Genomic DNA, 14,037 nt, shown 5'->3' with positions numbered 1-14,037 from the left:
GCTATATAAATGATGAGCCACTTCGTAGAGCTATAATTTGTGGCAAAGTCGCTTCTGAAAAAGGTCTGTCTTGGTGGGCTTTACCTGGTGAAACATGTTTTGTTATAGTTTAGTAGTATTTTTCCCGTGCCTGTTTCCATCCATCTTTTAACACCTGTTGAACAGGACGAAGAGGGTTGACTCCACGGAGATGAAATGATGAAATTGGCTTCGTTGCCGCATTGCGCGCTTTCCGATGTGCTTCTACGGCCGTCTGGAATGCGCTTGCCTACCTTCCGATTATTAGGAAGCCACTGGAGCTATGCACTTTCAAAAATAATCTAGATTGAAAACTCTATTTAGAACTTCGTTTTGTTTAATTTGAACTTCCTCTGATTAGCAAGTTGGCTACGTGCAAACCAAGTTCAACAGAGTAAAATAATGAGGCGGTAACAGCTTGGGGAAGCCTTCACACAGCAGTGGCTAAATCGTGTCTGATGATTATGATGATGAATGTGGGTGATGAGACAATGGCATTGGGGGGAAGCTTTTGTCCAGCACCAGATGGATCATATCTGATGGTCAAAAGTCAATGCCTTAATTTTCCATTGAGGCATTGGTTTCTCATCTGTTTATGTCCCCGATGCACTGGATGGAAAATCCACATTCTCATGGCGGGGATTAATTTATCCACAGCAAAATCGCTGACCTACCCACAATGTTGCGAAGCTTAGTTACTCCAAAGGGCTGATGGACAGAGTAAACACCCACCACCCCCACACAACCAGGAGTTGAACGCGACATTCTGATTTGCGAGCTCCTTGCTCATAACCACCAATCTGCCTGGCTGCGTTTGGCCGGCGTGGTGGTAATCTATAGTTTATTTTTAAGAGGTTGGCCGACCCAATTTTGCTGATGGTCGATTTTTTTGTGTGCTTTTTAGGCCTTCACCGAGACCCAGAAGAAGAGGATTCTCTCCTGGAAGCAGCAGGTGCAGAAGCTCTTCAGAGCCTTTTCCCGGAAGCCCATCATGGAGATGCAAGCCTTCCGGCAGCAGGGACGCGGGTGGGTACCGCACACGGCGACAACGGCGGCCACCACCGAGCGACCGGTGACGTGAACCCGCCACCGTTTATCGTCATCTTCCAGGGCCGTTCTCGACACACGGGGTGATGCGCTGCTAGCCACGAGTGTTCGGAATGTGCCATGCCCCCCCTCCCACCCTTTACGTGACCCTGATACAGTCACGAGGTTGGCGTGAGACCTGGCTTAAGGAAATGAAATTGTGTGGGAGTGGGGGGGGGGGGGTACCCTATTTCCAATTTCTTTCCCTCGCCCCCTCCTTGTATGTGTAGTTGAATATTTGGCTGATTCCAATGTAGCAGGGACCATCCTTTTGCAAATGAGGTAAGACGCTCGTCAAGGTCATTGCTGGGCGAAGTGTGTTTTTATTATTGATTGCATCGAAAGATTAAATTTTTGATTTGAAGCTTTTGTGCCTGCAGGAATCCATACTCTTTGATTCTTTCGGTAAAGTCACGTAGGTAGGTATAAAATAAATCGCGACGTTACTATTGCTGCAACACAAGCAATCATCATCAGGTGGGAAAACCACAGCAAGAACATTTTTTGTTTTGCTGAAGTGGGAGAGATATGCCTTGACGGGAGGTTATATAGGCGAGAGAAGGGGGGAGGAGCAAGGGAGGGGGTGGAGGGGGAGGGGAGCGTTGCGTGGACGCTGGGGGAGAGAGTGGGCGGCGGGGCTGCAGCCTTTCCGCGGAAGCCCATCTTCTCTGACTGGCGATGCTCAGCAAGTTGTAGCCTGTCCTCCGCCACAAGCCCCGTGGGCCCCGATGCACCTGCACACTTGATAGCGGCCCACCCCACTGTGTGACACTTGGACAATTTGGAATTTAAGTTGACGAACCGTTCCCAATTCTCGTCGACCTTTTTTTTTCCCCCCCCCCCCCCCCCCACCTCGTTGCCTTCTCCCTGCAGGTGGGGAGGAGTATTTGGGCAGCCCCTGCCCCTTCCTCCTGGTGCCTTGGCCAGTGGCCTGAGTCTGCCCTGGAGGCCACAGCGCCCCTTCCCGCTGGGCGCCCGGGGCCTTCCTGCGGCGCCACAAGGGACCCGACTGGGGCTGTTGGGTCCGACGCAGAGAGGTGTGGCCGGCACCATGCTGGGAACCTCGGCCGTGCTGAGCAAAGGACGTCAGGTACTACAACGGCCGCCGCCATGACTTCTCCACGGCGCGTGTGCCAGGCTAGGTGTGCTTTGAAGCCGTCGCGTGAAATGTCGAAGGCTCTCCTGCTAGCAGGAGGTCACGGGATAGGCCTGAGGTGCCACGCGCATGCATGGCGCTTCTCTTGATCCACTTCTGGACGGTGGCTTCTCGTCACATCGTTGCAGGTCATCGGAATTGCTGTTTGGTACACGAGCAGAGAAACATCACCATTGGAACCTCATTTGCCAGTAAAAAATATGATAATTGTTTTTTTACCCTTCTATCTGGCAACCAAACTGACACCTTTTTTACAAGGAGTCATGTTTGCATTGACCACAATACCTGCAGTCAGAATGCAAACAAAAAACACAACTCTGATAATGTATGCACTGTCCTTGAAGTTGATTGGTCCAGACCCGAGACGGCTTTCCTTAGAGGCTAGTCTCACATGGTGTTGGACCAGATGACGCCAAAAGGCGCACAACTCAAAGACAATGCACCATCAGAGTATGAGAGCTCGGGGGTAAGCATTTACACCATTGGAACCTCATTTGCCAGTAAACCAAGGACAGTGCATATATTATCAGAGTTATAGTTTTTTTATGTTTGCATTATGGCTGCAGGTATTGTGGTCTCTGCAAACATGACTCGTTGTAAAAAAAGGTGTCAGTTTTGTTGCCAGATAGAAGGGTAAAAAACTATCAGAGAAACATCGTTGCATTGCAATGGGAAGTGAGAGACGGCTGGCGGTTGCATGCTCCTCTCACAATATTCCTGTACTTGGAGCGCTAAACATAATCTGCCAAATGCGCTGTGATCATGTGTATTGTGAGATGGTTTTTAAAAACTAATATTTTGTGGCAAAGTGTTCATATTAAGAACACAAATTGAAAAGTGACAGCAATGATTTTAAATGATCTGGTCCCAGTCTCCTGTATTTGTTACGCTATCTATGATGTGTGTGTGTGTGTCTCGTGGTGGCAGTGGTGTGGCCTGCAATGTGGTGCGGGATCTTTGCGTGTTGTTATTTGATGGCTGTTGTTGCTGTTTGATGCGTGTGCAGAACATCTGGTTCGGTGCCGGCGGCGGCAGTAACAGCATGCCGAGCCGCACCCACAGCTCCGTGCAGAGGACGCGATCGCTGCCCGTGCACACCTCCCCACAGGCCATGCTGCTCTTCCAGCAGCCAGGTGAGATGGGTGAGTTGGGGGGGGGGGGCATTGCTCACACACTTGAGGCCGAGTCGAACTCGTGGGTTGCCGTGTAACTGGTTAAGCCGTGGCTGGAGATTGTGGGGACCCAAGTCGGCGTTTTCCGTGGCGGTGCGGTTAACGTCGCCATTGCTGCCACGCGCCGCAACTTGTGGCAGCGCCAGCGAAAATGCCCGTCCCGTCGTTTGCCGATGAGGTGGTGGAGACGTTGTCGCGGCACGCTTGTGCCAAGCTAGGTGCACTTTGAGGCTCTCTGAAGTGTAAAAAGGCTCTGGTCGGAGGTCGTGGCACAGACCCAGGTGCTACGGGTTGACTAGCTGAGACGACTGGTACCTGTGGGTCTCCACTGTGCCCACTACACAGTGACGCATACTACACAACAACAACAACACCCGCCATTTGCCTCCTAAGCGGCGGTGACAATTCCACTGCGCTTGTACCAGGCCAGGCCACGTGAAGTTTCGAAGGCTCGTTGACGCGAGGTAACGGGACAAATCCAGATGCCATCGGTTGACTGGCAGATGCATCAGCTGTGCCCGCTGTTTGCTATACAATCGCATACACATGTAATGACGGCTTGACCCACTTCTCTTGAGATGGCACTTTGTTGACGACACATTCACTTGACATCGGGCGGAGATCCCACTGCAACAGCCCCGAGTCTCCCTCACATCTCCTCCATTGTATGTCAACACGAGGCCACGCGCCCCCCTTCTCAATCCTTCTCGCTGACTCTGGACGCTCGCTCCACTGGCAGACTCGACCCGACCTCTTCCGTCACCTGACCGCGCTCCCTGCTCGAACATTCCTGTAGCCACCAGTCCCTTAGCGCTCACAGCTGATGCCCCTGCTGTCATTAGCTCCTGTGGCCACTAGTCCCCTCACACCGCATGCAGGCTCCACTGTCATTACACACACATGCAGTGCCACATCCTCGCACACAGCACATCCCGTATACAGCTCCTGTGACCTCTTTTTGGTTCTTTCAGTAAAGTCACGTAGAAGGGAAGTAATAAAATAATAAAAATAAAACATAATAAAATAATTCTCACGACGTTTCGGCCACAACGCAAGCAGCCGTCCTCGGGTGAAGAACAGGTCTGTCGGAAAGGCAGCGTCTGTGACCTCTCCCCGCCATGCAAGTTATACCTCATAATCTAGGCGTCCGAGATGTATGAGCTTATATGTATTTCGGAATCGGCTCCAAGAGCTGAGTTCAGCGCCATGAATGATCTCCTCCTCCTGTTGCAGAGTTCCCGGTTCCCGTGACGGAGCCCGAGATCAACAACCGGCTCGAGTCGCTGTGCCTGCGCATGACGGAGCACGCTCTCGGAGGTGAGCGGCACACCCCCTTCTCAGCGTGATCCGCCAACCCCACCCCCCCAACACACGATCGATCACTACTACACGCTTGCTGCCAAACGGACTACTAATGAGCATCGTTATGTCATATGGAAATAAAGACAAAGATCCCCCGTATAGCCTTAACAAACTGTAGGGGCAAGTGCTGTTAGCGGGCGCCTATGAAGGCCGGAACGGTACACGAGGGGGGGTGGGTGGCCAGCACCACGCCCGACCGCCTTTGTCTCCCCAGTGGCGATGTTTACACGCCGCACCGGGTACTCATTTGAGGCCGAGTCGACCTCGGGGAGGCCCAGAACCGGTTCAGGTTATTAATCGTCACTGGTGTTGACCGTGAGCGGGAATCGAACTCGGGTCGCCGGGTTCGTAGCGCAGCGCACTCGCCGCTCGTACAGAAACGAGCGCGTACCGACGCGCACAAGACAAAGATCCCCCATCGCCTTAATGGACTTTGGCCAAGTGCTGTTAACAAGTGCCTGTTAACACCGCTACGAAACACCGCCTAACATTTAATACTGCTGCACTTGCGCTGCCGCACGTACTGGCACTATAACAGCCGCCACCTGCCACTAAGTGACGGTAACATCAGCCCCAGCGCTTGTGCCAGTTTGGGTGCAGTTTGAGGCCACGTGAAGTGTCAAGGCTCGCTTGGCAGGCGGTCACGGCGACATCCAGGCACACACAGACACACACGGACGCTGGCACACACTACTGCCCCCCACCGTTGTATACTCGCTATGACGCTTGCTCTCAAACGCACGCACTTATGCTCGCTATCATATCCAGATATTATCACCGTTGCATGTTTTTTTCCCCCAAATTGTAAAAATTTTTAAGTGCGAACTTATTCCATGAACATACCTCCTTGTATGTTAAAAACAACACTTGGCTTGAGATTTGTGAACGCATGGGTAGTTTGTTGTCTTTCCACTGCACCTCCTGATGAGCACGGTTAGCTACATATGGTGTAGAAGAAGTGCCACATACACACAGAACATGTTACCCGTGGCGTACTACAGGAATGGAAGTGTAGTTGGGGGATGTGGTGGTGGTGGGGCGGGGAATGGGAAGCGGAAGGAACGGGAGGAGGAGGCTGTGACTGAAGTCCACCAAGATGGATTGAGAGGAGGTGACAGGTCAAGACGAGCAGCACGGAGAGGAGAGGGGGGGGAGAAGAAATGACCAGGCCATGATGTCGGATGTTAGAGGGGGAGCGGTAGAAGCAAGGAGTGAGCTGTGCAGAGGAGCAGTCTTTTTTTTTTCAGTGGGCTGCGGGGAGAGGGCGGATTAAGAGTTGGGGTGGCCACATGCAAATCGTGGTTTTTATTTTTGTTTTATTTTAACGGGAGGATGAAGCTGATTTTTAGAATCGACACTCGTTTAGAGTCTTTGGCTGCAGCTGTAAGTTTTTGCTTGATAAGCCACTTCTATAAGCGATCATTTGTGGCCAGGTCGCTTCTAAAAAAATCTATATAGCTCCAGTAGCCCTTAACCTGCTAAAATACAAAACGGTTTAGGGTTTAGAATTGAGTTTATCTTTAAATTATTTCCTTTTGAAAGCTCGCAATTTGAATCTCCGTTTGTTTTTCATATCTCTGCCCACAGATGGAGTGGACCGGACCTCGACGATTTGAGAGCTCCGATTTTTGTTGCCGAGTTTTTACCGAGAGGGGACGGGGGCCGCCACCGCTCCCTTCCCCCCCCCCCCCACTTCCCGACCCCATCTCACTCAAACTTTCATGGCTCAGCCAGCTTGGAAAAATCAAACTTCTCTCAGAAAGGACACTAATGGGATCTTGTGTAAGCTATGGGTGGCGGCTAATGGGCCTTGAGTGGTTTGTTTGGTTTTGTTAAAGTTCTAGAATTAATATTTTGACTTTTATTCGGTTACGGCTGCGCGTGCGTTTTTTTTTTCTTTTTCAAATCGCCAGTTGTGGCTTAAGACACACCGGGGGTGTGGGCAAGGATGGTGCTTTTTGAGCCACGACTGGCGATGACGATGATGATGGCGCGCGTGCAGTAATGCCCGAATGACGTTGAAATTTGTAATCGTCGCTGCGGGGGCAACTGCTGCGAGTAGTTTTTAACGTTTTAACCTCTTATCGGGTTCGTTCCGTTCTTATCAAGATAAATGAACGCGCTCCACCATTCGGTCCACGTAATTCTCTTCTTCAGGTCTGTGTGTTAAAATTTCGTTGGTTCTCGGTAACGTTACCAATTTTACCATCTTTTTAAAAATTTTAATCGACTCGCTCTTTCGGTGGCGGGGCGCGAGTGGATTTGTGCAGAGGTTGACCGCCCCCCGTGTCGCTACATTCCACGCCGCTCCAGACGACCCGTCCTCGCTTCCTCCGCGTGGGGAGTTTCCCCTTCCGACATTGCGGGGGTCGCGCTCGTCAACTCCCACAGTGCTCGCGAAACGCAGTCGCCGCCTCCTCCGTGCTGTTTTGCGTTTCGAACACTAAATATTATTATTTTGTTTCAATATAATGTTGCTTTTCCTTCCCCTTGGCTTGGAGCTCACGTTTTGAAATATCACGGAATATTTAACGGTCACTTTACCCTCCATTGAGTGCACAGCGGTGGATTTCTCTCACGGGTGTTATTTTTCTCTGTGGTGGTGGCGTTTTTAACGTTTGCGTTTCTCTGCACGTTTGGGTGCATTTGTTGTGAATGGTTTTTTTTCACTTAGCACACCCCCCCCCCCTGCACCTCACCTTTTTTTGTTTTGGTGAAAACAGCACAAAAGGAATCGGCAACTTTATATTTTTACGTTCGACATTGAGCACAAACGGCACATAGGACGGACAAAGTTGTCTGTGAGACTGGCAGGCCTACAGCAATACCTCCCTCGCCTTTTCCACTGGCACATGTGTGCCGTGCTGGGGTTGGGACCAGCCCCAGTGTGGCTTGTATAAGGTGCCAGTGGCAACGGGGAGTTATTACTAGCCCCACCAAGCCCCCCCCCCCCCTGCTCTCTATCCGATAAATGATTAATTTGCCGGGTAAAATTTACGGGGGCAGCTGTATTTTGGTGGCCGTCTTTAACCATCCAAAACGTGGAGAAGGTTGCCAAATCTCTCCCCAATGCAAACCGGAATCAGAGATTGGCCTGGTTTTTTAAAATCTTCTCAGATTTTGTAGGCACGACTTGACAAAAGGCTGGCGACTCAAATCTACGCAACGAGCGTCATCGCGACCGCTACCTGCAGCTCGTGCGTGTGTGTGTATACACACACGCGCCGTGGTGCCGTGGTGCCCGGTTCGAGTGTTGTCCGCTTGATGCGCGACGCCGCTTGACCTTGGAGGCGATGGGGGGGGGGGTTAAAGCGAGCGACCGGTAACCGCGGCGCTCCAAATATTTTTCTACCGAAACCAAATATGGCTGTACAGGCTTGCGGGGACGTCCATCGTTTAAAATGTTTTGTAAAGATATTTAAAAGTTATCGCTTTTTTGTTTGTTTTTAAATAGTTTTATTTCTTGTCTTTAAGTTGTTGGCGAGCTTGTTTTGCGTTTTTTAAGGATGGCCCGGGAAAATGCCGGGGATCTGTGCTGGCCCGGAGTGTTTGGCTCTCCTCCTCTTCCTTCTTGTCTTGTAAAATCAAGTGGGGTTTTCCAAAAGGGGGGGCAGAGGATGGTGGGGAGTGGGGGACGGTCGCAGCAGATGGAGAGAAACCCCTGTAGAGTGGTGTGGGGGGAGTGGGGGGGAGCCTTGCGTGATCCGCGCTGGCGATTGTCGTCGTGTGGGTGCTTAAGGGAAAGTTTATAAGGAAATATCAAGAGGAGGCTGTGTTTTGAAGAAGCGAGGGATTAAGTCGTTGAACGGGGTTCTCGGTGCGTGTGGGATCTTCAGGACGTGTTTTTATGTTTTTTGCTGTTGTTTTTAAGAACGGAGGGTCCAGGGTAGCGTCGGGGTTTATTTAGACGTCCACTCTGTTTTTTTTGGTGGAGAGGGGGGAGTGAGTTTATCGTCATCCCCCTCTCCCGCACGTTTTTAAAATTAGATACATTTTTTTAAACCCGAAATTCGCTCCCATTTAATCCAAGCAAAGCCATTTTCATTTCTGATCGAATGACGTTCACGAATAACCTCCTCCTCCCTGCCTCCAATTTCTTTCCCCGCTTGAAACTTTGGAGATGGCCATAATGAAGTGTTTGTTTTCGTTGCGATGGTGGCGGTGTCACTTTGGAGAGCGATTGGCGTAGCGGCGTTGAGGGGTTGTCTTGTGGTGTGGTTGGCTGATGGGGGTGTTTGGGCATGTCGGAGTTGGCCGTGTTGCGGTAGGTTAATTCTGTTGGCGTTTGGTGTTGGAACGAGATCAGCACGTTGCCATGAGGCGCTGTGAATTTGTACAAAGATGGCAAATGAGTATTTACGTTTATTTTCAAACTTGTGCAAACAGCAGTGTTTTTTTTATTCTCTTGGCCAGCTGTGCTGTTCACTTTTGAAAAATGCAGTGTTGGATAACAAAAAAAAATTCTTAATTTTTTATTCTTTATTTTTTAAACGATGGCATCGGATTCCAAAACCGCACTTCGTGTTTCCTGGCAGATTTATTACGTTGGGGAATGTGGGTTTTTATCTAGTTTTAGGATGCGCACGTTTCAAAAATGCTAAATCGGGCATGGTATTATTGGGGGGGGTGGGAGGGGGGGAAGTGCGTGCGTGTGTGCGTGCGTGCCGGGACCTAAGCCAACAAAAGTTTGAGCAACTGCACACGCACAACAACCTCCCCGCACCGTGGCAGTTTTTTGTTCCCCCCCCGTGCGGGCGGAAGATGCGACCGGCGTGCTGCTGGCACCGACATTTTACGGATTGACAGCGGCCAAACTGGACCGTGAGCGCGGTGCCCAGCGTGGCTGAGTTTTTATCCACGAACATCTTTGCAGACCGGGATAAACTCCCGTCTCTTGCTTCAACACCGGCACGCAAATCTTCCCGCACGCTAGAGCCCCCCTCCCGCCTTCTCCCCACCGGCGGTCGGGAAGACAAAAGTGCGTGAACTTGTCCCATCTCCTCCCGTACACTTTGACGCTAAGCTTACAACTTTTTTTTAGACTAATTTTGTACGAACTAAGTTTTTTTTTTTGGTCATTTGCTTAAACCATATATATAAATATATATTTCCCCTTTACCCCAATTTTAGATTTTTATGTTCATATTTATTGCATTGTAAACACCCCAAAACCCCCCCGCGCCTTCCTGTTTTTTTCGGGCAGATTTTCGTCGTCGAATTTTTTCCATTACTATTATTATTTTCCTCTTTCTCCTGAACGACGCAGAACAATGGTAAATGGCTGGCAACCATTTGTAGTAGTTTTTGTTTTCCCCCGTTAACAAATTTTTTTTTTTACGTACGCAAGAAATAAATGCAGAAAAATGTAAGAAAATATAAAAAATCGTATTTTCATAGGAAGAAGCATAAAAAGGAATGCTACAATATAAAGTTTGTTACCCACGCAAGAGGGTCGGTCGTGCGTGTCGTCGGTGCGTTTGTACTGCGGATGCAACGTTGGGTTTATTTTTATTTTTGCAAAGCGCTGCCCCACTCTACGCCCGGTGGTTTTGTGTCCGTCGACGTTCGTACACTAAAAGCGATGAGGGGAGATGGCGTTTAAAGTATATACAAATAACCAATTGTTTTAACGTCAAGAGATTTAAACAAAACATATATTTAAAAAAATTACTTGAGCCACGGGGCAATTTTTGTTTTGTACGACTCCAAAATGCATCGGCCGATGCTCGGCCAAAGTTGTGTTCCTGCACTCCTCCTCACTCACGCGCGTCGCATACGATGGAACATTTTCAGACTTCACGTTCGTTTTTTTGTTTCTAAAAAGCTTGCAAGGACAATGGATGTACCGTGTTGAGTGCGTGTAGAAGAGTCCTCTCCTATATGAACGATACGTGTGCGTGTGTGTGTCGTAACTCGTATTTGTTAACATTACATTGGGCTGCCCTTGTCTTATGCCGTGCAGGATTTGCAGCAAGCGGCTTGTTTGTCCAGTGGGGCCGAGGGGATGGGGGCAATGTGCCTGGGGATGCCCTCACTGGCCCAGAGGATGATCGATCGATCCCTCCTAGAAGCCTTACTGACGTTTGCTGTGAAGTTTGGTTTTCACCTAAAGGGCTTTTAACTCTCTTAATAATGCTGCACTTAATTTTTCACTTATATAATTCTCTTCTCACTTGTAGTTCTACGTTATCATTTATTGTTACTATTATATAACAAAAGCGCAAGCCAACCTGTAAACGTTTCTCGGTAACGCCCTGGCGACGAAAGTTAAACGTCAAATAGTGGTGGCCGTTTTGTGGAATGGTCCTAATTCATAGCACGTGTAAACTAACCCACAACTTGTTAACTTAAAGGCCTCCCCACGGTGTTATTGACGGACGAGTTGTTGTGTTCGTACACCACTGCCAACACAGCAGTCTCACCAAATACTTTGTTTAGCCATTATTACTACCACCGTTGCTATTGTTTAACCTTTACAACAACAGCAAAAACGACTCCAATTCTTTCAGACACTTTCACAGCCGGTTTGTCGGGACGTTTTGTTTTGGATATTTCGTTTATTTTCGTCCACCCCCCCTTTTCTAATCGCACGTCTGTGCACCCAGGACCAAAATGGGCTTTTAACTCCCCTATACGGGGGGGGGGGGGGTGTTGTGTGTTGGGAGCAGCGCTCCCTGGGTCCGCCCCCCCCCCGCTCTGCGCACAGTCTTGCCCGCCACGTCTGCCCGTCCACGGTGCTTTCACAATCGGCTTGAGAGAGCCAAGGGTCCTGCCACCACCGCCGCCGCCGTGCCAGGCGTTGGCCAGGTGCCCAAGTCGCAGCGGTTTACCTCCTAATGTCGGAATCGCGTCGCCCAACCCACTGGTTATTTCTCTAAATCCAGCACCCCCCCCCTCTCCCACTTCGTCACCACTCCACCATCCATCGAGAAGCCATACCCACAAACTAAATATCGCTCCTCGAGCGTGGGGCAAACGCGTGGTTTTATTTTAATTGTAAAGATATTTTAGGGAGTGGAGGTGCGCGTACAGGATGGGTGGGACGGTGGGATTGCTCGCAAGAGCGCACGTACGTCTGGTTTATTCTTCTTAGTCCCGTTGAGTTTCTTTTCCCGGCTCCTCCCCTCTTTTTTTGTGTATCGCGACGATCTCAAAATTCAAGTGACGGGAGGAATTTCTCCCACGTACGTCCCCGTGTTGACACGACAGCGGTGATCTGCGGTGCTGTCAACATGCACGGCGGTGGTTGACGTTGGGGTTTCTTGTTGGTTTATTGGGGTGGAGGCGAGTCGGTGTGGTATTTGACGAACTATTGACAAGCTGGCAAATATAAAATTGTTGTAAAGCCTCCGATTTTTTTTTATATGCGTACTTTATCACCCAGATGTTTCCGATTTTATTTCCCAGAGGCGCGTGAAAGCAAACGGAGGCTGGTTTAAGTCAATTATAGCTTATTATTTAAAATTAATCTGCACATCTCATCGCCGATTCTAGTTACCCACTGGTGTACCGCGCCTCCTTTTACGCTTGACACGCCCAGAGCCCTCCCTTCACGATGTGGTTGAATTTTTTAAAAAGGATTTTTGCAGCATGCTTTATTTTATAGAAAAGTTTTCATAAAAATACTAAAAAAATTAAACTTGCGCAATTTGGGGTTTTCAATGAGAAAATGTGTGGGGGGGGGGTGTTGGTACCACAGCCGATTGCAGCATCATCGGCCGCAAAAATACATTTTAACAAAAGGCCTAACTTTTGGCCCGTCGCACCGTTTTTTAAAATAAAATGTTATTCTTAAAAAGCTCAAACCACAGGGTTTTGCCGACCGATATATAAAAAAAAAATATGCAGTTCTGCACATTTTTCGAATAAATCTTTACAGCATGTTATTCTTGTTTAAGTGTTTACCTTTTGGCTATTGTTTTAAACGTGTAACACGGTATTTGTTACCGAGAGAATGAATGGAGAGCGGGACATGTTGGAGATGCCGAATAAAAACCTTGTATAACCTCCGGTTTGCCAGTTTTTTTTTGTCTTTCGTACAGCAGTGATCCGTCAAACAGAGGGAAATATATTAAGAAGGTGCAGGCCTGCTATTGCATGTTACACTTCTTTTGCACCATATGTAGACAACAAACTAAACGCAGGCAGGTCCTCCACCAGATCACTTGAACCCCACTTCGTTGGCATGTCCTGTTTACTACACTCAAAACGTTCTACAAATACAATACATTGTTTATCCATGAAAGCCACACCGACCCTCTTGAACTTTTTTCAAGAGGGTCCTGCTTCATTGGGTTTTTAATTAGATAACTTTACGGGCATGTCTTCCGGTCATAACAAGTGCCGTGGCTCCCAGGTGCGAGATGCGTGTGTGTGGCAGTTTGGTGCCGGATATCATAGAGTGTGGTCGTGTCGCTACAGTTCTATGCGGTGAGTACAATGTCTTTTTAGTAACGGTGCTGCTACTGCTCTAAATAAAATTGAAGCCGAGTTGTTTTATACACGATGGGGAGGAAACCCCAGGCCTTGCACGAGGGGGGGGGGCACCAACATGCTATGCCCATAGATATTTAGTTGACTTGCCATCATACCTTTGGTGACCTCTGCACCCGTGGGAAGGATGTTTCGCAGCATTGTGTGATCCACCAGCCCTCTTCTCCACTGCTGGATCACAGGCATGTGCCATGACCAAGTCCCTCGGAAGAAGTGGGAGTAACCCAAATGCGAGCTGCCGATCGACTGGTGCACACACTTGGGTGGACAGGTCGGCAGAGGATTTGTGTATGAACTTTTGCGGCATACGTAGCCAACTGCTAATCATAGGTGCAGGGGAAGGACCACAAACTAACAAGTATAACCAGTAAAAACAAAGTTTTTCACTATAAATCCTTTATATGCGTGGCGGCTAGTCATCTCGTCCTCTGGCTTGATGTCCACCTATGGGTCAGATGATTGCATTGCACCATTAAGCAATTGGTAATTAAATATAATATTTTTGTTCTAAAAAGTGTTAAATTTTGGAAACAAATTTTCACGAACATTAATTGTCACGCACAACGAGTCTGTGTGGAAAATGTCAGCTCGATTGGATCACGGGAAGTGTGTTAAAAAACGACCGAAAGATTTGCACAGTCTTAAGCAGCAAGCAAGCGAACTTAATATAAAGGATTTAAAAAGCTGAAGCATGTCGATTTGTTCAACAGCGCTGGGAGAAGGATTGGCCTGTGGATGGCAAGCCCTGGT

The 14,037-nt window shown here is 49.0% G+C and overlaps 1 protein-coding gene across 5 annotated transcripts in view; it reads left to right on the top strand.

Annotated features, from left to right (window-relative positions):
• Window positions 1-8,395, top strand: part of SAMD4A (sterile alpha motif domain containing 4A) — a 51,499-nt gene extending 43,104 nt beyond the window's left edge. For 3 of the 5 annotated variants that reach the window (XM_078868179.1, XM_078868182.1, XM_078868178.1), the window contains 5 exons: window positions 923-1,044; window positions 1,978-2,194; window positions 3,267-3,402; window positions 4,666-4,749; window positions 6,382-8,395. In XM_078868179.1, coding sequence (XP_078724305.1) covers window positions 923-1,044; window positions 1,978-2,194; window positions 3,267-3,402; window positions 4,666-4,749; window positions 6,382-6,410 — 588 coding nt within the window. In that variant the 3' untranslated portion in view covers window positions 6,411-8,395. The remainder of the gene's footprint in view (window positions 1-922; window positions 1,045-1,977; window positions 2,195-3,266; window positions 3,403-4,665; window positions 4,750-6,381) is intronic. The other 2 variants (XM_078868181.1, XM_078868180.1) reach the window with 1 other exon arrangement.
• The last annotated feature ends 5,642 nt before the right edge of the window (window positions 8,396-14,037 follow it).

The sequence above is a fragment of the Lampetra fluviatilis genome, chromosome 25 (assembly GCF_964198595.1).
Source record: "Lampetra fluviatilis chromosome 25, kcLamFluv1.1, whole genome shotgun sequence".
NCBI classification, from domain to species: Eukaryota; Metazoa; Chordata; class Hyperoartia; order Petromyzontiformes; family Petromyzontidae; genus Lampetra; species Lampetra fluviatilis.
This window is presented reverse-complemented; position numbering and strand designations above follow the sequence as displayed.